This window comes from Schistocerca cancellata, chromosome 4 (genome assembly GCF_023864275.1).
Source record: "Schistocerca cancellata isolate TAMUIC-IGC-003103 chromosome 4, iqSchCanc2.1, whole genome shotgun sequence".
Taxonomy (NCBI): Eukaryota; Metazoa; Arthropoda; class Insecta; order Orthoptera; family Acrididae; genus Schistocerca; species Schistocerca cancellata.
In genome coordinates, this window is record NC_064629.1 from 338,780,936 (window position 1) to 338,805,607 (window position 24,672).

The 24,672-nt window shown below is 39.4% G+C and overlaps 1 protein-coding gene across 2 annotated transcripts in view; it reads left to right on the forward strand.

Moving 5' to 3' along the window:
* Positions 1-24,672, forward strand: part of LOC126183629 (protein inturned) — a 287,053-nt gene that overhangs the window by 7,159 nt on the left and 255,222 nt on the right. For both annotated transcript variants that reach the window (XM_049925752.1, XM_049925751.1), the window contains exons 3-4: positions 8,023-8,171; positions 21,601-21,787. In XM_049925752.1, coding sequence (XP_049781709.1) covers positions 8,023-8,171; positions 21,601-21,787 — 336 coding nt within the window. The remainder of the gene's footprint in view (positions 1-8,022; positions 8,172-21,600; positions 21,788-24,672) is intronic.

A 24,672-nucleotide genomic window follows, 5' to 3' on the forward strand; every position in this document is an offset into this window, starting at 1 on the left:
ATTAAAATTGAAGAAATAACTAAAGCTTGAAATTTACTAAATTTGCTGTTATTGATTTTTTTTTTCTTCCAGCAGCTCTAACTCCAGCTAACTCTGTAGCTGAAATCATGGTTCTTTCCAACTTTTGGATTGAATTTGAAACCATTTTCAGGTGGCTTTGTGTGAAATGAAGCGAAAGGCGTGACTGTGGGTTCTCATAAAATTGTTACAGCAATGTAGGACACCTATCTTGAGCCAGAAAATAAAATTTCAAAGCTTCTTACATATCAAAAACTCTTGCAACTACTGGTAACAATGACAGCCATCAAGTTTTAATACTACCTAGAAGTTCGTTGTATTCAGTATCAACAAAATCCCAGAATGATTTCAGTTCTTCCACATACATCATATAAATGTGGCAATATTGAAAAATTTTATTCACCATTGTTTCTATGCCAATGGGAAGAATGTCTGCACTTGTTTGAACTTCATTGTGTACCACAAGGGCTGCACAACCAATGCCTTGAATGTTCCTCTTGAGAACACTGTTCTGTTTGGAATAAACATTGTTTGTTACTGCCCTCTTGTACCCATCAGAGTTGGTATACAGTTGTCTGCACAAAATGGGACAGTCTTGTCAGCTATATTTTGCTTTTTTAAAATATCCAGAATATAGCTAACTAATAATTCTACCATTTCTCCACCAGCACTCTGAAGACAGATTACTTTGCACTGAACATCTTTGGTAGGAATGAAATACCTGGCTGGAATTGGCAATAGCTTTAAGCTTTTGTCATTTGATGAATTGGCCATCACAGACACATACTTAGCATCTTTTAAGTTCTGGCTGAAATTCATGCAGTGCGTATGGCGAGAAAACGTTCACTACAGCCGACTTGCATTTTGTCATAGAACATGTTAATTTCTTCTCAAATAGGTCTCTGATGAGAAGAGTTGTGCAGCCCATTGAACGGAAAGAATGGTTGTGTTTTTTGGTGTGGATCACAGACAGCCCTTCTTCCATGGTGATATGTTTACCGTCTTCTGTCTGTAGTTTATACATACTTACAAAGAAGTTATGCTGCTAGAAGTTCTCGAAGAAACTGCCAACAGGTATTCTTTTTCTGTATGTGCTGTGTTATATCAGCATGTCCTCCATGTTCAGTGGAGAAAATTGAATGACACAGGGTACATTCTATCTTCGTGCTTGTGGTTTTCTTCAATAAAGGGAACTCTTCTTTCATGATTTTCAGGAAAGAACACCAGTGATCAAAATAGTGCTTCTTTATTCCATCTTTGCGGTAAAGAAAAAGCAAGACTCAAGAAAATATGAAGAAACTAAATTTACATAAAAATCAATAAAAACATAAAATGAAGCAAAAAAGGATAAGGTTACTGTTGATTACAGAAAAAGAGGACATTTGGTGTCCATTTAATATTTTGTGGGACTACGAGACACAGAATGAAAAAGAAAGACAGTCCCATTAAAAACTGGGTGTCTGGTCACCCTAAGGTAATCCAATAGAGAACACGGAGTGCACACTGTAACATCTTTTATATCAACACTATATCTCAGAACAGAATACACCATCACAACATACAGAATCGTGCCAGTAGAGAGTGATCCAATGTCCTTCACTTACAGCTATTTCACACTGTCTGTAGTTTGTCATTTGTTTGTCGATCCGTGTCACTACATCCCCCCCCCCCCCCCCAACACACCCTTTTTATCTTTTCTATTTTATTTTTAAATAAACCAGAGCTCTGGGTATGTTGGGGAACTGATGTTTTACAGTGTGCCCAGATCTTGTAGTCTTCAGATCCAGTTTCGGCGGGAGATACCACTGGTGTCAGCCAGTCAATGTGTGGTCCTCTGCGCTGCTCAGTCTGGGGTGGTTTGGTGGGTGGTACTGAAGTGCTGTTTTCTGTTGTCTCAGTGTCAAAGTGTGCTGGCTTCAAACAATCGACAGAAGCCACTTCATCTTGTCTGCTAAGCTGAATATGAAAAGTGTGTATTGCATGCTGCAGAACCTTTTACAGGCCACTGTATGGCAATGCGAGTGGTGGGTGGACCGAGTTGTTTCACAGCCAGACAAAAAGAATGCTGCAGAGATCCTTGCATTTGAAGATGTTCCTGTGTCCACGTTACTGTAGAATGGAGGGGCATATTTGTGCCATCATTTCTCACAAGTGTTGATGGAACTCTGTGATGGAGACTAGTGGGTGGAGGTTGGAAAGCTTGTTGGTAATTAGTTCTGCTGGTAGACATAGCTCTTCACTGTGCATGAACTGTACTGCTGAATGTTGCAGATCTTCTTTGATTGCCAATCGCAGGCCCAATAGACTGAGCGGCAATGCATCTGACCTTGTAGTACTGGCAACATCAACACTGCTCTCAGGGTATGGTGAAACCTCTCCACCATACCACTTGCTGGCACTTATCGGTTGTGATGGTGTGTGGTGTGCTAAACCTCGTGATCCAACACTCTACGATAGTCTTTGTCACCATTGTTGCCATGATGTCTGTCACTGCAGTGGCCTCCAGCAATCCACTAAGGTTACCAGGTAATAGAAGGGGACCCATGAGTTCTGCATGGATGTTTCCGAATCTGACCAAAGGAGTAATGAATGATCTGTGTGGCCCAAGGACATGGCCGCCAATTTCATTCTACTGACACTTGTCACACTGCTTTGCCCACGTGTGGCAATATCTGTCAATCCTGAGCCATGCCACCTTGCTCTTCACCAGTTTCGGTGTAGTCCATACTCCTGGGTGCGCGAAGTTACAGAAGGCTAAAAACTATTCTCCGCAAGTCGCACGGAATGTAGACACACATGCTATCATGCTCCATGTTCCACCACAGGGGTACATTTGCCTTTGCTGATTTGACCCTCCGCCATTGTGGGTTTTAACTCTGTTCCTCCCGTAGCACATCTAACTCCATGTCCTGCACCTGTGCATGTGTGACGTAGTTGCATCATATCTCACTAATATTGATGCAACTTCTGGATAAACAGTCAGCAACAATGTTCTTGTGGCCACTCACTTGGTGTATGTTAGTGGTAAACTGGGAAATTAACTTTGCCTGTCAGCTCTGTCAAAGCAAACCATTAGGCGACACTTTTTAAATAGTGCAGTGTTGGGGACACGGTCTGTGAAAATCATTAATTCTTTGCCTTCCAGACATTTATGGAAGTGCTTGAAAGCGGCATACATGTCATGGAGCTCATGTTAACAGGAAGGAGAAGAATGCCAGATGCTGCCACATGCTGTCAGCGTGCTGTTGGAGAGCAGTGCCTACTGCCACCTGGCTTGCATCCACCATAATAGCTGTTGGCACATTTTTGTGCAGATGATTCAGTAGTATGGCTTGTGCAACATATTCTTTCACTGACTCACACATGGTTATTGCTTCATCACTCCATGGCACCTGCTGTGTATTTTCCTCCGAGCATTCTGGTCAGCTGTGCCAGCAATGGCATCACATGAGGTTGGTGTTGTCAGTAGCAGCTGAGCATATGTAAAACCTGTCTAAGGTGCTTGAATATCCTTGGTTGTGTCACTTTGTGAATCGCTAAGACTCATTTCGCAAGGTGCAAGATGCATGCTGTTAACACCTCAAACCCCAGGAACTTGATGCTACTCTGGTCAAAAGTGCACTTAGTTGTGATCACCACAACCCTTGCCTGTTGAAGTCATTTGGAAAGTAGTCATAGGTGCTTAGCATGTTGTGCTGGTGAATGAGAAAACACAATGATATTGTCCATATAACAATATACACCCTCTAGACCATGGAGGACTTGCTGGATGAAATGTTGCCAAATCTGGGCAACATTTTTTAGATTATAGGGCATGTATAAGTACTCATATAACCCGAAAGGAACCGTTGCTTCAGTCTTTGTCACATTACTCGTGGCCATGGGGATTTATGTGTATGATTGTGCACAGTCAATTCCACTGAACACTGTTGCTCCAGCCAGTTTATTGTTCATGTCCTTTATTTGGGGATGGTTCTCTCATTGAGTATCTGGTAATCTCCTCTCAGTCTCCACAAATCATCCTGTTTGGGCTCCACATGGAGAGGGCAGGCCCATTGGCTGTGTTATTCCATCTCTAATTTGTCCATTCACATACCCTTTGGCTGTGGTCAGCTTCTCAGGCGTGGGGCAAGAGGGCTTTGTTGCCACTGGTTGCCCTGGGGTTGCCCGAATAAAGTGCTGAGTCTTTGGTCTTACTTTATGTTTGTCACCTGATGGTGAAATGAAACTTGGGAATCTCTTCTAGGATTAATCGAAAATATTTTTCCTGTGAGGTGCTTGCAGTGATGACCTGAGCTGTCAGTCCTCTCTAGATGTCCACAAGTAATTGAAAATGGTGTAGAATATCTGCTCCAGTTATAGATTCCCCGATATCTCCAATTAGGAAATTCCATGTGATCAGCTCCTGTAGGCTCCACGCACAGTCTCTTCTCGCTGTATGTCAAGATGGTTGTGTTATTAGCCACTGTGATGTGGAGGGTAGTGTCCATGCAATCCGGTTGAAACAATGTCCTTGGTAAAACACTGACATTGGACTTGGCGTCCACAAAAAATTTTTTGTATGATGTTTTATCCATAATGAAGACTTTTTGACATTTTCTGTGTTGTAGGTGAAACCAACACAAAACGGTCTGTGGGTGTAGTTCTGCTTAGTGAGTGGTGAGGCGGTAATATAATTGTGGCATGTGTATATCATATCCAGCTAAAAATGTGATTCTTCTCCTATGTGTATATGTGTCACCCTGCTGCTTCTGTCCATTATGAGCCTAAAATCCCATTACTGGAGATACATGGGGGAACTACCATGCCAGGGGACCGAGATGGTGATGTGGAGGTCAGTGCAGATATCTTCGTGCATTGCGTACCTGGGCGTACACAGCGGACAACAATATCGGTAGGCGACTACTTAAAAACCAGTGTGGCAGTTATGACAGATTTAGGGCCGCTCGAATGTAGACTGCGACAGGAAGCTGTGCCCTTTGGCAGCCGTTGGGGACATTTGGGTACTGATATGGGGCAGAGGAAATGCACTCTTTGTTGCCAAACCTGCAGAGATATGGGCACCAGCCACTTGCATTGTTCCGGTATCCACTAGCTTGTTCATCATTGTCCAGCTGTCTGCCTTGGCATTGCTCTGCCAAGCACTGCACTCTGTGTAATGCTGCTACCTGCTCTTAACTTCTAGAGCTAGTTTTGTGTGTGTGTGTGTGTGTGTGTGTGTGTGTGTGTGTAAGCGTTTTTATTTGCTGTGGGAATAAGTTTCGCATTCTCCAGAAGCCTACTGAGCCATATTATGCAGAGGGTAGGTCAGGTCTCACAGTAGCTGGGTATGGAACACGTTTCCTAATCCATCATTTGCTGTTAATCTGTGGAGCCCAGGTTCTGGTGACTGTGCGACTTCCTTGATTAGGCAGGCTTTAAATGGTGCATAGCTATGCATGTGTAAAGTGTCCCTTGCAATGATTGTCTGAGCTTCATTTAAGTGGGCGAAGACACAATAGAAATGTAACATGTCATCCTGCACATTGTGTTGGCAGAAAACACTTTGCACATGGATAAACCAGAGTTCTGGCTTTGAGGTCCAGAACCCTTTCAGTTTAATGTTTTGTGCATTCCTACCTTGTGAGGCACTTACTGAGGCTGTCGATCTTGTGAAGTACCTGTCGCATTACTGCTGGTTGGTTGCAAAGTGTTGTCACTGTCCTTTGATTTTATGGCATCTCCATTTCCACACTTCATAGTGATGTGTTCTATGCTAAGGCACCACTGTAGAGAGGTCACTGAAGGCGGAGGTAATCCAATAGAGAACAGGGATTACACACTATAACACCTTCAATATCGGCACTATATCTCAGAACAAAACACATGTCAGCCTACAGAATCATGCCAATAGAGAGTGAGCTAAAGACCTTCAATTACAGTTATTTCATGCTGTCTTTAGTTTGTCACTTGTTTGTCGATCTGTGCCACTACATAGTCTGTGGGACTTCTGTCATCGTGTTTTTGCCCACAACAGTTGACTCTTGGAGGACGGCGGCTGTTTTTGCTTAGTTAAATACTCACAGTACATCATTAACATAGTGGCACATGAACATAGTTGAAATGATAGTGTCTAATCAGGCACTCATGTTCTGGTTATAATCAAATTTGCTGTCATGCTGATTCTTAGTGCAGAGTCTGACATCATCTCATTACATGAAGTACTGAAGCATTCCATTTTCTGTTCTGATACTAGTGGTCTCTCTCCATTGCATTTATATATGTCATAGAAAGTCAGCACTAAGTATAATATTTATAAGAGAATACATCCAAACTTGAGACTTCAGAGAAAGCCTTTTATCAGAACTCTCTCTCTCTCTCTCTCTCTCTCTCTCTCTCTCTCTCTCTCTCTCTCTCTCTCTCTCTCTCTCTCTCTCACACACACACACACACACACACACACACACACACACACACACAAGGTTCAGTTGTGGGACCTCTTCTATTTCTGTTGTATGTGAATGACCTAAACAAATTCTGTGAGAACATCGTCCAGTTTGCTGATGATACAAGTGTGCTAGTGAGTGGGAAAGAAATGGAAATGCTTCAGAAGTCTACAACAGAGACACTGAACAATATTGAAAACTTTTTCAGTCATAACAAATTGGTAATAAATGCAAGTAAGACAGTGGCACTAAATTTCTATAGTGTGAAAAAAGGTGAGCAAACTGCTCAAATTCAGATATCTGACAAAGACCTTCAGAATGTAGACAACATTATTCTTGGGAATATGGCTCCAAGTTAATCTTCAATGGGTGATGCATATTGAAAAAGTCTGTAAGAAATTAAGCACTACATGCTACTTAATGAGAATATTAGAGGGATGCTGCAACAAAGATTCTATGAAAACTGTGTATGGTGCCTGTATATACTCACAACTGAAATATGGAATTATATTCTGGGGAAACTCTTCTCTTAGCCAAAAGCTCTTTAGGCTACAAAAAAGAATTATAAGAATAATGGAAGGTGTAAAATGGAACAAAACCTGTAGACCACTCTTTAAAAAGCTAGAAATCCTCCCATTTCCATGTATATCTGTGTATAAGATAACCATGTTTGTGAAAAAATATTCAATGGAAAATCCCACTTTCTTCCAGAAAAAATGAAAATATCCACTCCTATAACACCAGGCAAAAAGGAAACTTTCATTTAGAGCCCACCAACACCACCCTGAATAAAAAAGAAACCCTGTATTATGGGGAAGTTATTTATAATAAACTACTCTCACAACTTAAATCAATAAATGACCTGGCAAATTTCAAGTCAACTGCTAAGGCGTATTTGGCTCATCACTGCTTCTATAGCCTCCACGAGTTCCTTCAGGAAGTTCACTAATGATGTCTGTCTTTGCCTTAGTTATGTATCATATAAATGTTACTAGAACTTTAGTGATTTGCCATGTGGATGTTGCTGTAATACAAATATTAATCTGCCAGTACAGAACATGCTCTTTCTGCTTTAATATATATTTACTCTTTATTTTTGTACAATATTTGCTCTGTATATTCTAACTCAGTGATCATTTAATGTAGAAATAATGCAAATTTAATACTATATTTTGTTATACATTGACTTGTCCTACATTAGAATGTACTATTTGTGTACTATATGATTAGCAGGACCAATAAAACTCTACTCTACTCTACTCTACTCTACTCCCGCACGCCCACACACACACACACACACACACACACACACACACACACACACACACACACACACACACATATATATATATATGCAGTTTCATCTCTCTCAATTTCTACAGTCAACTGACAGAAACTTGTTACTTTTTCAAAAGTTTCTGGATGAGGTAACTCAGTATCTAGATAAATAGTACAGTGGATGCACATCTTCCATGTAAAAGTAATATTTCAGAATGAAGGTAATTTTTTGTGTTACTGTTTAACATTGGTAAGAGGTATAACATGTTAATGTTTAACTCTTCTTTTTTTTCCCCACAAGGTAAACTTGCTCGATTGATTAAGCATCGAAGTAGTAAGCGGCTCAGACAGCAGAGTGCAAAAATCTCATCATCTTTGCCATCTACCCCCAGAGAAGTAACTGTTACACAAGAATATTCCAACAGCAAAGTGACATTCCAGGACTGGCAGGTAATTTTATATGATACGTTGTGTGATGTTCAAGAATTATCTTCTCGAGTTAGTAATGGCACATCTTGCACTAACCATTTCAAATACACTCATTTCCATACACAAATTCATGAGCTATGTGAATAACTCGCAGCAGATTTTTTAAAAATAAATCGTGGCATCCACAACACTGATATAAATCACAAACACAGATATTATGAAGACTTGATGACATTCACATATGCATACAGGGCAGTTCCAAGTGATGAAATTGTGAACACCTGAAGCAGCTCATCTGTGTTGGCTGGGTATGGGTTTGGCAAACTCGGGGTTTGTGATCTGGGGACTGGTGAGTACCTCGAGTCCTCTGTAACTGTAAGCTCTGTATGTACTTCAGTGATCGCCATGTAGTATTGCTGAAGAACATTGTGTGCCCCACGGAATATAAATCTTGGCTTAACTGCCTGGATTACAAGGATGATACAAACATCTAGGAAAAAAGCCTTCAACCTGTACGTGTGCTACATACCAATGGAGTGGATAATTACCAAGGCAAAACAGTTGTTAACGGGTAACTGCTGAACTACCTGTGTTGCCCCAGGGTTCTGTCAGGGTGGACCTTTAGTTCCCTTGTGACTCATTTTACTGAGATGGATCCTTTGAAATCTTGAAAATCAACTCCCAGTGTGATTGGTATACTGCCGATGAATATCAACACTCAAATCAATCAGAGGGCTCAAACAAGTCATCCTAAAAATGTAATAAAATGAAGTTCAGATTTTAGTAGTAGAACACATGCTGTTTGTCAGAATATATATTTAATCATAAAGAGAATAGAAGGCAGTTTTGGGGAATTGTTGCCTTTCTACATTCAGAAGGACGGATGGCATTATTGACAATTTAAAATCAGTAAAGTGTTTACATAATTCCTCACTGTTGGTTGAAATATTCATTTCCCAACAACAGTAATACTCGAGGCAGCTATGTGTCTAGAAAAATAGGCCATTTAAACAAATCTACACAACACTCATGTGGAGCTTAAACAGACATAACAGAAGAGGATTTGAGAGACCAATGGGTACAACAAGGCATGATTCAAATGCAAAACATTACATAAAGAGTAGATGGTGGTTTCATAAAAAGGGCCACAGTCAGTCATACATTCTCCTAAATGTGAGGCATTATGTATGTAATCTGATATGCTGCTTTAAATGCCAATATTTTGCACACACCACTGTGGCATGTATGGGTCAGGGAACTTGCAACAGATGTGTTGGAGCTACTTGCTTTCTTCCTATGAAGTACATTAATTGCTCTGCAAACACTCTGTCTTAAATGAGAGACTGTACTGCATACCTTGAAGGAAGGAAGATGGGGAGCTGAAGGCACTTGAGCTGATTACATGCAGTGAATCAAACAAAAAATTCAGAAATCTGTGCAGCCCTCTATATTCTCTGTCTTGTTTGTTTCAGCTATTAGAAAGCCAGTATCTCAACACAGATGCAGGTAAATGACATCTACATAAACACCAGCCATTGTAAATGCAATTGCAAAAGAACACCGACCTCAAAACTTGCTGCTTCCACCACACAATCAGATAAGGCTAGGATTACCAACATTATAGAGCTTCCAACACCTTAACGGGCAGACTCAAGTAAACAGGCAAGCACAGTGCCACGAAAATTTCACAGCCTGCTCTGAAAGAAAAGCTAAGACAGAAGTGGTAAACACAGAAAAGATTGTAAACCTTCAAAACATGAAACCATGCATATATAATTCTGTCTGATTGTTCTAATGAGTCAGCATGAGACATTACGAAATATGAAGTCTGCCTGTGGCAATTGTCCAGTCTCTCAACTAAACCCCCAATTGTTGCAGGATTCCTACCCCAGTGGTAAGACAATGGCAAAGAGAAACTTAACCAATAAAGTGGCTTCCATATAGTAGTGGAATATCAGTTGTGTCTGGACTCATGTAGAAGAACTGAAACTTCTATTACAGGGAAGAACACTGTGTTTGTGTCTACAAGCTACATATTTTAAGGATTCTGACGCCCTTATGCTGAGTGGATATAGCTTCCCAGATAGGACAACCTCAGTGAAAAGAGAGCTAAAGGTGGAAGGGCCATCTTTATAGACTGTGCATACACTCCTCAACTTTTACCTCTTATTACAAACTTACAATCAATTTCTACCACAGTATGTGTGCTGTGTAGGATCACTTGTGTTCACTCTACTTGCTGCCTTATCAACCAACAGATGAAGAGGCTCTTACCAACTCCATCACACATATCGCCTGACTGATACTTGTGTGGTGATTTTAAGACATCCAGTGTGCTATGGGGCTCTACTACTGCCTACCCCCTTAGTAGATCTTTCAAAAACCTCTGAATGACAGGAGATCTTTGTCTTCTGAACATGGAGCAGGGCAGACACTATAGCACTCTTATTCCACAGTGTTCTGGCCATCTACAAAAGCATTCCCTGGTAGAATAATGAATGCCACTCTGCTATCAGTGACAGGCGGAAAACTCTACATGGGTTCAAATATTGACTGTAAGTAGAGAACCTCACAGACTTTTTCATAACAAGGACCAAATGCTGCTGGATTATAAAGGGAGAGTAAACTGAAATGGCATCAGTTCACAAACATTATAAACCAACAGTGCAGTGTATTGGAGACCATTTGGAGGATTTGAGAGAGAGGTGGGAGGTGCTCAGTTAGTGTTGTACTGTGAAGAGGAAGTCTTCAGGCCAGTCCATGAAACATTACCCCGACAATGGATGAATATTTTACCAGAGTAACCACCAGTGCTAGTCACAAGCCTGCTTTCTAGGACTACAGAACTGTCACTGAGAGAGGAGGCTGGGACCTCAGGATCACCAGTTATGAATTGTATAACTGCCCCTTCTAGACTTAGGAGCCCAATTTGGCAAAGGCTTATGAAACATCACCTGCTCACTCTGAGAGTCCATTACATCATGTTGCAACACCACACAGGGAGATGTAAAGAAATTATCCTCACACTTTTTTTAACTTCACCAGGACATAAGGACTATTTTCACACTTATGGAGGGAAGCCATTTTAATCCTCCTCATTAAACCTGATACAGACAGTACACATCTGAGTAACTATCATAATATTTCTCTCACTAGTTGTGTGGGAAAGACCTTGGAGCAGATAGTCATATCCCACCTTGCCTGGGTTCAGAATATATTGATCATTCATTGATATTGTGACCCTGCTGGCAGGTATACAACAGACTGTCCAGCTCAGACACTCCTAATAAGTACTGTATCTTACCCTCAAAAAGGCATGTGATACTACTTGGAGGCATAATATCATTGGGCAGCTCCCTAAATGGTACATCACAGCATATTTATAAATTTTCCTGTGGTCCTTCCTTTCCCTACATTATTTTAGGCGTAGAATGAGCAATATCTTGTATGAGCATTTTGAACAAGAGAATGGTGTCCCCCAAGGTAATGTTCTAAATGTGAGAATGTTTGCAACTGCTACTAACAGTACTCCATCAGCAGTATGGAGCTCCATGTAGTTCTGCCAATTCATGTACAAGTTTTTATTTATTTTTAATTTTATTTTTAGCTCCCATCATTGCAGATAGTGCATGTCAGCTGTAGCTGATAATGGATGGAGGAATCGGTTGATAAAACAGGTTTCAAATTTTTGTCTGGGAAATCTGTATATGTCTTTTTTAACCATTCATGCTCTTTTTTTAATTTGTCTTAATTGACAATAAGGGATTCTTGAATTTCAAACAGTTGGTGAGATTTCTCAGCCTCACTTTTGATTAAAAAAAAAAAAAGACTTACTTGATTGCCATCTTAGAGATTTAAAAACAGGATGTCCCAGATGCTAAATATTTTGAAATGTGTTAGTCACTGGGCTTGGACGGCAGACTAAACTTGTCCGATCCAATTTTATCAAACTTTAGTACAATCTCAGCTTGATTTTTGATCTATGATATATGGATTAATCAGAGAATCACATTTATTATATTAAATGACATCCACCTTGAGGGACTGAGGCTGGTTACTAGAGCATTTGAGAATGAACGTATTACCAGGCTCCATGCTGAGTGTAATAAGCTGCTGTTGACGTCATATGGCAATTTCTCATACTGAAACAATAATTAATTCCTGTCCCCTCTCACCTACATACCACTCCATTGTTAACTGCACTTTTGAATGGCTCATTAATGCCCATCAGCAAGCAGTGAGGCTTATTGGGATGTGTACAGCACATTATGTTTAGATTTGGGTTTGGCAGAAAATGGAAATGAGCGTTTGGCGTCATTGGCCAGGAGGCCCCTTACGGGGCATGTCCGGCTGCCCCGGTGCAGGTCTTATTACATTCGACGCCACTTTGGGTGACTTGTGCGCCGGATGGGGATGAAATGATGATGAAGACAGTACAACACCCAGTCCCTGTGCAGAGTATATCCCTTACCCAGCCGGGAATCGAACCCAGTCCCCTTAGGATGGCAGTCTGTCACAATGACTATTCAGCTATTGGGGCGGATGGTTTGGCAGATATTGATATTGTCGCAGAAGAAGCTAAGTAGCACAGTCACTGTGGTATAGTGCTTATGATACTAGACTGTTGCATGGATGTTCGTGAGTTCAAAAGTCACCTAAACTGTAAAATTTTAATTTCTATATTCAGTTCGAATACATTCTAGAAGTATCCACAAATGTCAAGAATCGTTGTACTGGAAGGTGCTGTAACTGTATATATATACACCGTATGTGTTCTGGACGGAGGCAGTTCACTCCCCGCTCTTGTATGTGCAAGTGCTGAATAAACCTTCGTTAAGTGAAGTTAGTGTTCATCATTCATCTAATTATACCTTCTTCTATGTGACATTATTCTGGTGGAAACGTTGGATATTGGAACGTGTGATAGCGTGCATTATCGATGACACAGTGTCTGCCATCAGGCCACAACAGAGCCACCGTTTATGCGGTGAGAAACTCGAGTTTGAGCCATATTCCACAGATCGCATTCTATTGGAGACAGAAGAAGAAGAAGAGGATGTTACGATGACAGCAACTGTGTGCCACCACATGAGACATCCTTCCAACTTCTCTGGTGACAATGGCCAAGATCCAAACAAGTGTATGAGTGTATAGCCAAATTGAACAAATGGGATGACACCGTGTGTTTGGCTACTGTATTTTTCTACTTGGAGGGCACTGCCAAGCAATGGTATGAGAACAACAAGGAGAAGTTCACAAGGTGGGAAGTATACCAGGTGGAACTGCGAAAGTATTCCAGCGACACACAATGACAGAAGTGCAAGGCTGAAGATAAATTAAAGTGCAGGGCACAACGTCCAGGAGAAACTACAGCATTGTACATTCAAGACATCTTGGAGCTGTGTAAAATAGTGCATCCTGGAATGAAGGAGGAAGATAAGGTTGCACATCTCATGGAGGGTGTTGCTGAGGACATGTATCAAGCCCTACTCCTAGAGGAGGTTACAACAGCAGACGACTTCATAAAATGGTGGTAGTATATTGAGACAATGCATCACAAAAGAATTACACGCAAGAAGTTTTAACAGCTTCCAAACATTGTATCAATGTCTGTGATGGAGGAAGCTACTGATTTCACAAGTGTTCTTCTTCAGATAGTGAGAGAGGAACTTCAGAACGCATTTGGATTTCACGGTGGGCAAAAAACCAAGACGCTTCAAGAGGCCATAAGGGAGGAAGTGGAACGGACATTGAACCCAATCTATCATCCTTCATTTCCCTTTAAAATGGTGAAAAAGTCGAGGCCCAGGCGAAGTTACATTCCTACAATGCCGCATGAGGAACCTGTTTGGACACCAAGGAAGACTGACATCTGGAGGACCCAGGATAACCAACCAGTATGTTTCCACTGCAGACAACCAGGACATGTGGTGCACTGTTGTCGAGAAAGGGGGCGGATATTTGATGACGCCCATGCCAGAAGACAGCAGACCGATCATAGCCAACACCAACTCCGGAACGACGAAGATGAACAAGAAGATATGGGTGCAGGGCGACGTAGGTCACCATCACCACAATCTAGCCACTGGAGAGGACACTCCCCAACATGCCGATCAAGGTCTCCATCACCATTAATAAGCTCCAGCCGATCACCTAGCCACCACAACCTGGAAAACTAAAGGGTGCGACCTTCCTTGGAGGTGAGGCTGCCGAAGAGAAAAGTCCTCCGCCGTCAGTCACTACAAAAATGATAGGAAACTATGTCGCTATCCTCATGGATGGCCGACCAGCCCCAGCTCTTGTGGACTCTGGAGCATCACATTCAGTCATTTTGGAGCAGCACCATCGCCAGTTGCAAAAAATCGTATTCGTCGACAGCAAAGCATCTCTGCTGAAGGTGGCTAATGGGAAATATGTAAAACCTACAGGAAAATGTACCATTCATGTGGGTATAAGTGATCATACAGAGCCCTTAGAATTCTATGTACATATGCAGAACAAATTTGTAAATCAAAGCCAGCTTATTAACCAGAAAAAATACATGTGTTCATTCATAGGATAAAAAACGAAACCCAACTGAGAAGTATGCCACAAAAACTGAGAACTGCTGAGAAAGGTTTCGAGTACTCGGTTGTGAAACATAACTTTCAAAGAGTCTACAGGGCAGTATGAGTAAAAACGTATTCCAGAAAGATCTAAAGGATTATTCAATGGAAAAAATTATGCATTGTATGTTTTGAGACGTCTGGTCTGTAGTTAAGGAATGTTCAGATAACTCTGAGATCTAAATATTAATCGAGAGAAAAATCCATGCAGAATTCTGTCATTATCACCAATTTCATGTTCTATATTGTAATATGTAGACTATACATTTCACATTATTAAGTTGCCTTGTCCTATATTACAAGTACACGCACTGTATATAAGGTAATAACATGGAAACAAAGAGAAATAAGTAAATCAGACATTTTGATCTCAGTAACCTGTCAAGGCTCTGTTAAAAACAAATCTTCCTCAACAAACCACGAACTAAACCAATCTTGAGTTAAATGTAGTTTCAGATGGAATGGAATCATATTTAAGTTAGCCAAACTTGTGTACAACAACTTTCTTTACAGTTATTTCGGTAAAAGTAGGGATAAAACGCATCTTACACGCCATTTTCCGGATTAACGACGGTTTTTGCACATTGGTCTGAGTTGGTGGTTTCCTCTTTTTTTCCTTTAGTTACTAAGTGCAGAGGAAAATAAAGAATTGATGGTACAGCATCTGGCTTGAGTTTCCTTCCTGTGCCAAAGGCCTCAGTATTAAAACATTCTGGTGACCAATGTTTGCTGCATAGCACTGTGTGGTTGTTTCTTTTAAAATACTCCCTTTTCAAAGCAAGGGCCCAAATACACATATCAAAAAAAGTTTTGCATCACCTCAGTTCTGAGAGTTCCGGAACCTGAACAGAAAATTGGAATAGAGACCAAATGTGTCTTTTCCGCCCTGTTTATTGCTCATGAAGCCTAGTGCAGGGTTCACTCAGGTGACTGATAGCATAGGGGAGTTAAGTTGGAATTTTATGAAGGAGGACCGGTAGTGATAGTGCGTGGAGCAGTGAACAGTCTTGACAGGGATGGGGAATGTGATGTAGGTGGCGACCTGGTAAAGACAGCTACTCAAGCTGGTGGCACTAATGTGCATTTCGTGCAACAGTTTCAGCATCATGATCGGCCTCAACTTAACACGTCTGTTAGGTGCGTTAACATGGGGCTGGAGAGGGCGCTGATGGCAGAGGGCATGGATCACGTTTCAGTGGTGCCACTTGGGTCTATCAATAGATTGGGTTTAACTGGACATGGCCTGCACCTCAATAGGTATAGGACGGGGAGGCTGGCAAAGCTTTTAGGTGACAGTGTTGTGGGTGGTGGTGGGATCACTTATGGAAAAATTCTAGTAGTAGTTGGTGTTAGAGCAGCACCTTTTTTATATTGAAGTCAGCTGTCAGGAATACCTGCTTAAAGGAAGTCCCTCCAGCTAAGGGCTTACCTTCAGAGGACATCATGTTTCCAAGTAGAGAAGGAATTAGCATATTTTGTCAAAATGTAAGAGGTATTAGAGATAGATTTAGTGAACTGCTTATAGATGTTGACTCAGAAATTATTGGTATATCGGAGCACCACTTAAATAATTTGACAATTCAGAGGCTTCCTTTACCAGGATACAGATTAGCTGGCTGTTTTCAAAAAGTTCCTTGCGGGGTATGGGAGTGGTCATGTACGTAAAAGACAATATTCCATTTGAGTCCATATACGTATCATGGCACTGCGCTGAACAGATATTTGAATGTTGTGCAGGGGCAGTTGAATTTAGTGAAACTAAAGTTCTAATTGTTGTTGTTTATAGGTCCCCTAACTCTGAGACTTCAGAGCATTTCTGCTCAAGCTAGAGAGAGTTCTTGATTCACTTTGTAGGAAGTACCAGAAATTAGTTGTATGTGGTGACTTCAATATTAGTTTTATTCATTCTTCATTACTAGATGGGCATTCTGTTAGTAAAAGTGTGAATGGCCTTTCAGATCATGATGCGCAAATTTAAATATTAAAAGACTTCAGTTCTCAAACAAATGTCACATATAATTACAAACTATGTAGGAAAGTTAATCCAACAGCAATAGAGAGTTTTTTAAACCTCATCAAGGAACAAGAGTGGCTGTACATTCACAGTGCCGATAACGTAGATGACAAATATAATGCTTTCCTTAACTCATTTCTCATGCTCTTTGAGATTTCCTTTCCATTAGAACATTCTAAATGGGGTACTAGCAGTAGAAGGCAGCGTGGGTGGCTGACTAGTGGGATAAGAATATTTTATAGAACAAAGTGGGAAATTATAGCAAAATGTTAGAAGTAGTCACAATCAAGCTACTGTAGCCCATTACAAACAGTACTGTAAGGTAGTTAAAAAAGTTATTAGGAAGGCAAAAATATGTGGTATGCAAATAGAGTAGCTAATTCACTGGATAAAATTAAAACCATATGGTCAGTTGTGAAGGAATTGTCTGGTCCGCAGCACAAGGTCGATGATATAAAGTCAGTTGGTAACAAAAATATCTCTGTTACTGATAAATCACATATATTTACATTATTTAACAATCATTTTCTGAGCGTTGCTGGTGAATTAAATGAAAATTTAGTTTCTACAGGGAATCGTGTAACACTCGTAGCAAATGCCTTTCCAAGATTGATGCCTGAAATACTCCTCTGTGATACAGACAATAGGGAGGATGAGTCAATAACTAAATCACTGCAGACTAAGGACTCTCATGGTTATGATAGAGTGTCTAGCAGAATATTAAAGTACTGTGCTGCACATGTTAGCCCTGTATTTAGCCATATTTGTAATTTTTCCTGTAGGAATGGTCAGTTTCCTGGACGATTTAAGTACTCAGTAGTAAAGCCGATTTATAAAAAGGAAGAAAAGAATAATGTAAATAACTTTAGACATATTTCTATGCCATCAGTGTTTGCAAAAGCTGTTGAAAAGGCTGTGTATATAAGGATAATTGATCTTTTTTTATCACATGATTTGCTATCAAGTGTACTGTTTGGCTTTAGAAGTCGTTTAACAGCTGAAAATGCTATATTCTCTTTTCTCTGTGATGTACTGGATGGGTTAAACAAAAGGTTTCAAACACTAGGCATATTTTTTGATTTAACTAAGGCATTTGATTGTGTCGATAACAAAATATTCCTCCAGAAGTTGGACCATTACAGAATACAGGAAGTAGCTCACAATTGGTTCACCTCTTATTTTAGTAACAGGCAGCAAAAGTTCATAATTCAGAATGTTGAGAATGGCTGCGATGTGGGGTCTGAGTTGGGTACGGTCAAGGAGGAGTGCCCCAGGGATCAGTGTTGGGGCACCTCCTGTTCGTGATTTATATAAATGATATGCCCTCTAGTATTATAGGCAACTCTAAAATATTTCTGTTTGCTGATAACACTAACTTGGTAGTAAGAGATGTTGAGTGTAACATTGGCTTGGTTTCAAATAGTGCAGTTCATGACCTAAGTTCATGCCTTGTAGAAAATAAACTTAACGCTAAATCACAGGACTCAGTTTTTGCTGTTTCTTACACTCAATTCAACAAAAGCTGATGTTTTAATTTGACAGAATGGGCATATGATTAGTGAAACTGAACAGTTCAAATGTCTAGGTGTTCAGATAGATAGTAAGCTGTCGTGGAAAGCCCATGCTCAGGATCTTGTTCAAAGACTTAATGCTGCCATTTTTACTATTCAAACAGTATCTGAAGTAAGTGATCGTTTGACACGAAAATTAGTCTACTTTGCTGATTTTCATTTGCTTATGTCGTATGGTATTATATTTTGGGGTAACTCTTCCCATTCTAAAAGGATATTTTTGGCTCAGAAACAGGCAGTTTTTACAATAAGTGGTGTAAGTTCACGAACCTCTTGGCAACCCCTGTTCATGAGTCTGGGTATTTTGACATTGGCCTCTCAATATATATGTTCCTTACTGTCGTTTCTTGTTAACAGTATTAGCTTATTCCCAAGAATAAGCAGCTTTCACTCAGCTAATACTTGGCAGAAATCAAACCTACATTTGGATCGGACTTCCTTACCTCTTGTGCAGAAAGGCGTGTATACTGCTACATCCATTTTCAGAAAGCTACCACAAGAATTCAAAAATGTTAGCAGTAATCCACGCGCTATCAAATCTAAACTGAATAGTTGCCTCATTGGTCGCTCCTTCTATTCTGTCGAGGAGTTTCTTGAAAAATTAAGCTGATTCTTGTTGTTTTGTTGATTGCATTTACTTAAACCTATGGCTTGACATTTTTTGAGTTCATAAACATATTATTTTTATCTGTTATTACTTTTATGTTGTAATTTCATGTACTGACATGTTCCATGACCTTGGAGATATACTCCTCAATTTGGTCCTACAGAACTTAACGTGTAAATAAATAAATAAAAATCAAGATTGGACAGTGTTGTCTATATGGAAAGTCTTGTAAAACAAACCATGAACTTTGGAGAAGTAACTTATTCTCATTAGTTGTTACAAAGTATAGCTCAGGATTACAATCCTGTCTCCAAGCTGCTGATACAGATGTTCCTTTATCCTTTGCATAAAAAAAAAGCTATTGTCTTCTGCCCAATTTACAATGGCTTCACCATTTTCATCATATTCCTTTTACTCCCATTGAGTATGGTGACTTTTAAGATCTCCGAGATATATGGCAGGGTGTTGTGATACCGGAATGGCCTGTGGGGCTGTGGATTTAAATAGTAAGCGTTAAGAACTGACTCGACGCCATTTTACAAGAGCCTGGCAACTATTTTTGTGGTCAGCCAGAAAGCGGTGGACAAAATACTGTGCATAGTTTCCAGTCTGCATGCCCACATTCTTGTCCAGCCCACTGAAAGAAATGTTTCTATTCTCTTTCTGCTTATTGGGATCAGGACTATAATTATAAATGAAGATTTAGAGTTCTAATTCATACATATATTTGGTAAAGTTTCACACACACACACACAACATTGTGAAAGTCATTAGGCTCATATTGACAGTAAATCTTTCTACCCTAAACAACACTATGAGCAGTTCAGAAGTGACCTCTATGCTAAGTTCCTACCAAATCGTCTTTCGCCCTGACTACTGATACTCAGTTAAATTAAATGCTCACCACAAAAGTGGAAGATAATTGTCCCCACTTGCTATGTGGATTTGTAAATATCACGGATAGCACACTAACAGTTACTTTAGTGAAAATCTAAGCGATCCAGGGCGGTGTACAGTCCTCACGAGTTCACTGTCAATTATTACAGAAAACCAGTGTTTTGCAACAGCCCATCTCTGATGTCATCCGAGGCAGCGTGTAATCCAGTGTTTGACAGATGTGGATCTTACAGTGGCTGGGTGCAAAGTGAAACCTAGTCTTGCCTCTCGGGCTGTATTTATATATGTGGCGCAGCGGATGGCCAAAGGAACTTTTGCTGTCATCTATCTTATGCACACAGCAGCAGTCTCTAAACGGCCACTTTCTTGTACACACAATATTTAATAACAAAGTTATGAATTAATGTAGAATCTTCTTAATTTTTACAAGCATGTAGTAGGTAAGTTGGTTGAAATCACAGAAAAAGTTTCAGCTTGCTTGCATAAAAACTTTCCCTTCTAGAATTTTTAGATTGGAACTGACAGTAGATCGTTACCTCTGAACTATAACTTTAAGAGACCTTGTATTGGTTGTTACTAACAACATGGTCCTAAAATTTGTTGTAGCTCCATTATTTAATAGGTTTTATCATGTGCTGTAACCAAAAATTTTCTAGCATTAAAATTACAGATACTTAATCTACTACAAACGGGGATGTTTTAGTTACAAATTTAGTTTTCATTAAATTACTCAAAAACTGTTAGAGGTAGCTTAATGTCGTCACGTAATTATTATTTTTAGCATCATACAAATTTTCACATTTCTAAGTCTAATATTTAGCACCTTCAATTTTTTTTAAAAACGTGGATTCTGACCACAGTTTTTATTTTATCATGTTGCTACTTGTACCAGTTAATTTTGACATACATTTTCACATTATGACCAATTTCTGGCTTTCTAGCTTTATTATTTAGTGCCAGTTATCTTTTACTTATGAAAACCACTGATTTAATCACTCTTAAGACTTGACATTTAAAACATTATTACATTAAAGTATATGCTGACAAAGTTTGAAAAAAACAATTTTAACTTTTATTTTTATTCTTAATTGTGCTGGAATACTTGTGCGCTATGCGCAGACGCGTTATGGTGAAGTGGCGCTACTAGCAGTGAACTGGGGTAAGTCCTGGCACACTCGCTCACCTCTGTATCTCACAAATGATACAGTGCTTCTTTCACTACAAGCTAGCTGTTGGTTTGTATATATTAATTAGTGTTAGTTATCCAGTTTTTACTGTAACTTCATGGATGTCATTGAGATCAGATACAGAGCATGGATGTGCATTATTGGCTGACAATTGTATGTACGTTGCCAGTCCACGGTGATGCATTGCTCGTATAAGTCAAAGCCAGGAATTTTTTCCCCTCCAATTTATTTGATCTTCAGTTTCAGTATGTGTTTCCTGAACAGCAACAGCATTGATGTTATATTTTGATAAAATCTTCTGTAAGATTAAATTCTGATTTACTTATGCCTTCAATATTGACCTGACGGGTCTTGATAACAGGTCCAAAGATTATTGCAGAATGTCCTAAGAAGAACCAAAAAACTAGTAAATAGTCCAGGAATAATTAAATAAATTTAATTTTTGTCTGTATTTCTGCTACTGTTTGGGTGCACACTTAACCTGATATTGCAAATGTAAGCTGTAATTACATGGTGAGGAAAAATACAAATACACAAACAATAAAATTTGTCTCTGATTATTTGTGCAGCAAGGAGAGATTCGAGAGGTGACAATCCCAGTGAATGGAAGAATGGTCCACAATCTTGGACGACGTGCCACTTTGTCTGAAATGTTACTGGGTTTAACGACTAGTAAATTTGGTGATGGCACTCGAGTTATGGTTGCTGGATTCATCCCAAATGGTGAAGCCGCCAAACACTGTGGTATTAAAATTGGTGAGCTTTGAGTGAAGCATATAATTATTTTTTTATTAACCTCAGATACTTTGTTTTCTTGTAAATTATTTCACACAGTATATACTCTCAGTGTGTTTAAATTAACACATTTCCATATTTCCTATGAAACATGTATACATTTTGAGTACTGTGTGATCAAAATACATAGTTGCAGTGTTGGAACTGTATGAACGAAAAACACCACTGATCCACCAACAGCAATTATAGAAAAAAGAAAAATAATAAAGATAAGGAGAAAATTTCATATTTGTGTAGAATCTCTGCTGGAAACTGCAATATGCATATATGTTGCTTTTCTTTATGGGTAGAATTTATGCAAGATGAGAAGAGTACAATCAAATAAAAGTATAAGAACTTATGCCTAAAAAAAAAAAACCACTGGCATTGAGTTATGGGACTAAGATTTCCTTCATTTGATGAAATAGTAGAAAGGGTAGATAAATGAGATTATTCAGAATTGATATAGCAAAATCATTCAGAACCTCAGCAACAGTGGAACAAAGCCGAAAAGAATCAGGAGTATGTTACCATCAACACAAAAGATTTGAAGAGCTAACAAGTTTAAAGTGACACAGAAAACAATCAAGATGTTGAAGATTATCAAAAGACATGATGAAATAAATACAGAAAAGGAAAATTGGAATATAATTATATGTTAACAAAAAGGAGGTAGTGTACTTATGTTGTTTTTTTTTGGGGGGGGGGGGCAGATTACCTTCACTGACAGCTAAGTAGAATTTATGGTGATGTGGAAAGCAGAGCAAAAGCTGACCACCAGCTATTATATTGTCATATAGTCACCAAAAACATTTACCAAATATAAAAGACAGATTGCCAATGAAAGTCAGCACCTAACACTAAAAGCAGGTTTATTATGTTTGTACAACTTGTACCACATACAGAGCTAAACTTCCTTTTGAATTTGGATGGCTCCTGTTCATACACAAAATTGCTTTTCTGGAATTATGTGGACATTTTATTAAGAAGCAGGTTGAAGGCTGTGGCAGTATCACATGGATAACCTTGTAGGCCTCTATCCCTTTGGATGGTCCAACCAATGATTGGGCTGGGGTGACTGATGGTAGATGGGTACAAAGGATAAGTTTTGCATTGGGGCAGTCAGAAAGATATGAATGATACAGTTTATCTATTTACTTATTTTTTTAAAGAAAGGATTCAGTGTTCAGTTGATAGTGAACTCAGTAGAACTAGAGCTCAGGATTGGATTGCATAAGGATTGGGAAGGAAATCAGCCATGTCCTATTCAAAAGAATCACACAAGTATAGGATATTTTTCTTATTGCTAAATTAGTAGATGCTTTTTTTCTTATTGCTAAATTAGTAGATGCAATTTTGGGGAACTGTACAATTGTATCTTCATGAGGAAGTTGCTGGTGCTGTGAAATCAATGAAGAAGTTGCAAAACATAACTATCTTAAAATGAACAGTGACTTCCCAAAAGTTGTTTAAACTCGAGATTAAATTTCTTAAGGAATCCAGCATTGTAAACAAAAAAAAATTTTTTTTTCTTTTTATTAAAGTGATGTTCCACACAAGGATATTGTGGAGATGAAAATCTGTGAATTGAATTGTAAAGTCATTCAAAAATACTATGTTGCCATTGTCATTAAAAAAAAAAAAAAATGAAAAAGTGAGTGGCAGACTGATGAAAGCAACTGCCTACATTTAACATACAAATGCTCTTAGGGAAAACTGCATGAGCATCATACATTTCAATGCAATATACTTTGTAATAAAGCCAGTTTTCAATGTGGGCAGTTTGTTCACACAACAGTCATATGTGTGAAGGAAAAGAATCACATGGAAAATATGGCAAATCCTCCCATAGACACTGTCTGTAAGCATGCCTAAGTTTCTCTTGCAGCCATACTGTTTGGTGTAAGGAGCTTTTATAAGCTTTTAGGAATGAAATATAATGACACTAATCTTTATAAGGGAGATTCTATATGTCATAAGAATAATGGCCAATAATGTTCTTACAAAGTTGACATCACAAATGCTGGTAAATAAAGATGCTATAATTACCTTTACTTGCAAGTTCAGCTAAATATGTACAATCTGATCCAGATGGTCAGTGAAGCCAGGAAATCCAAATGATACATTGTTCACAATGACAGACTTGTGGAGAGGCTTCTGGAAAGGTGTACTAGACCTATACGGGAAACCGTGGATGAGACCCTAATGTCACCTATTACAGAGTACTTCTCTAGTATTCGAAGTTCTTATCAAATAGACATTACATAAGATGTCACATAAATGTAGAGATGTGCTGCAATTACTGTAACGGGTACAGCTTGGTACAGCTTAAGAAATATGATATCGCTCTTGTGAAACTCCATTATGGAAATACAGGGAACTGGTTCTTAAGGGAGACTGCGTAACAGTACTGTTGTTCCCATTATGTATCTCTTCTAGGAACTATGACAATGAGATGAGTGATATTCAGATTTCTGCAGAGATGTTGTAGGAAACTTCTTATAGAGTGTAAATTCTTATGGATTAAAGGAGATCACACACTGATAAGCAAAAGTATTGTCAATAGGCACACACAAAAGGAAGAAAACATACTAGCTTTCAGAGTTATTCTTTGATGGGCTAGAGTAAAATACACACACTCTCTACACAAGCATACACACTCCTGTGCCCCCACGTGGTGCCAGATGGATTAAGAGTGGCAATGATATTTGTCAGCATGTGGACTGGTTGTGGTGGGGGTATTTTTGAGTGGGGTGGGAAGAGGGAGACAAAGGGTGGAGGCAGAGAGAGGGACTGGGGTGGGTGGCTAGCAGCTCAGATGAACGCAGCTGGTTCGCCACCTAGGTATACAGGAGGAAGGGGTAGCA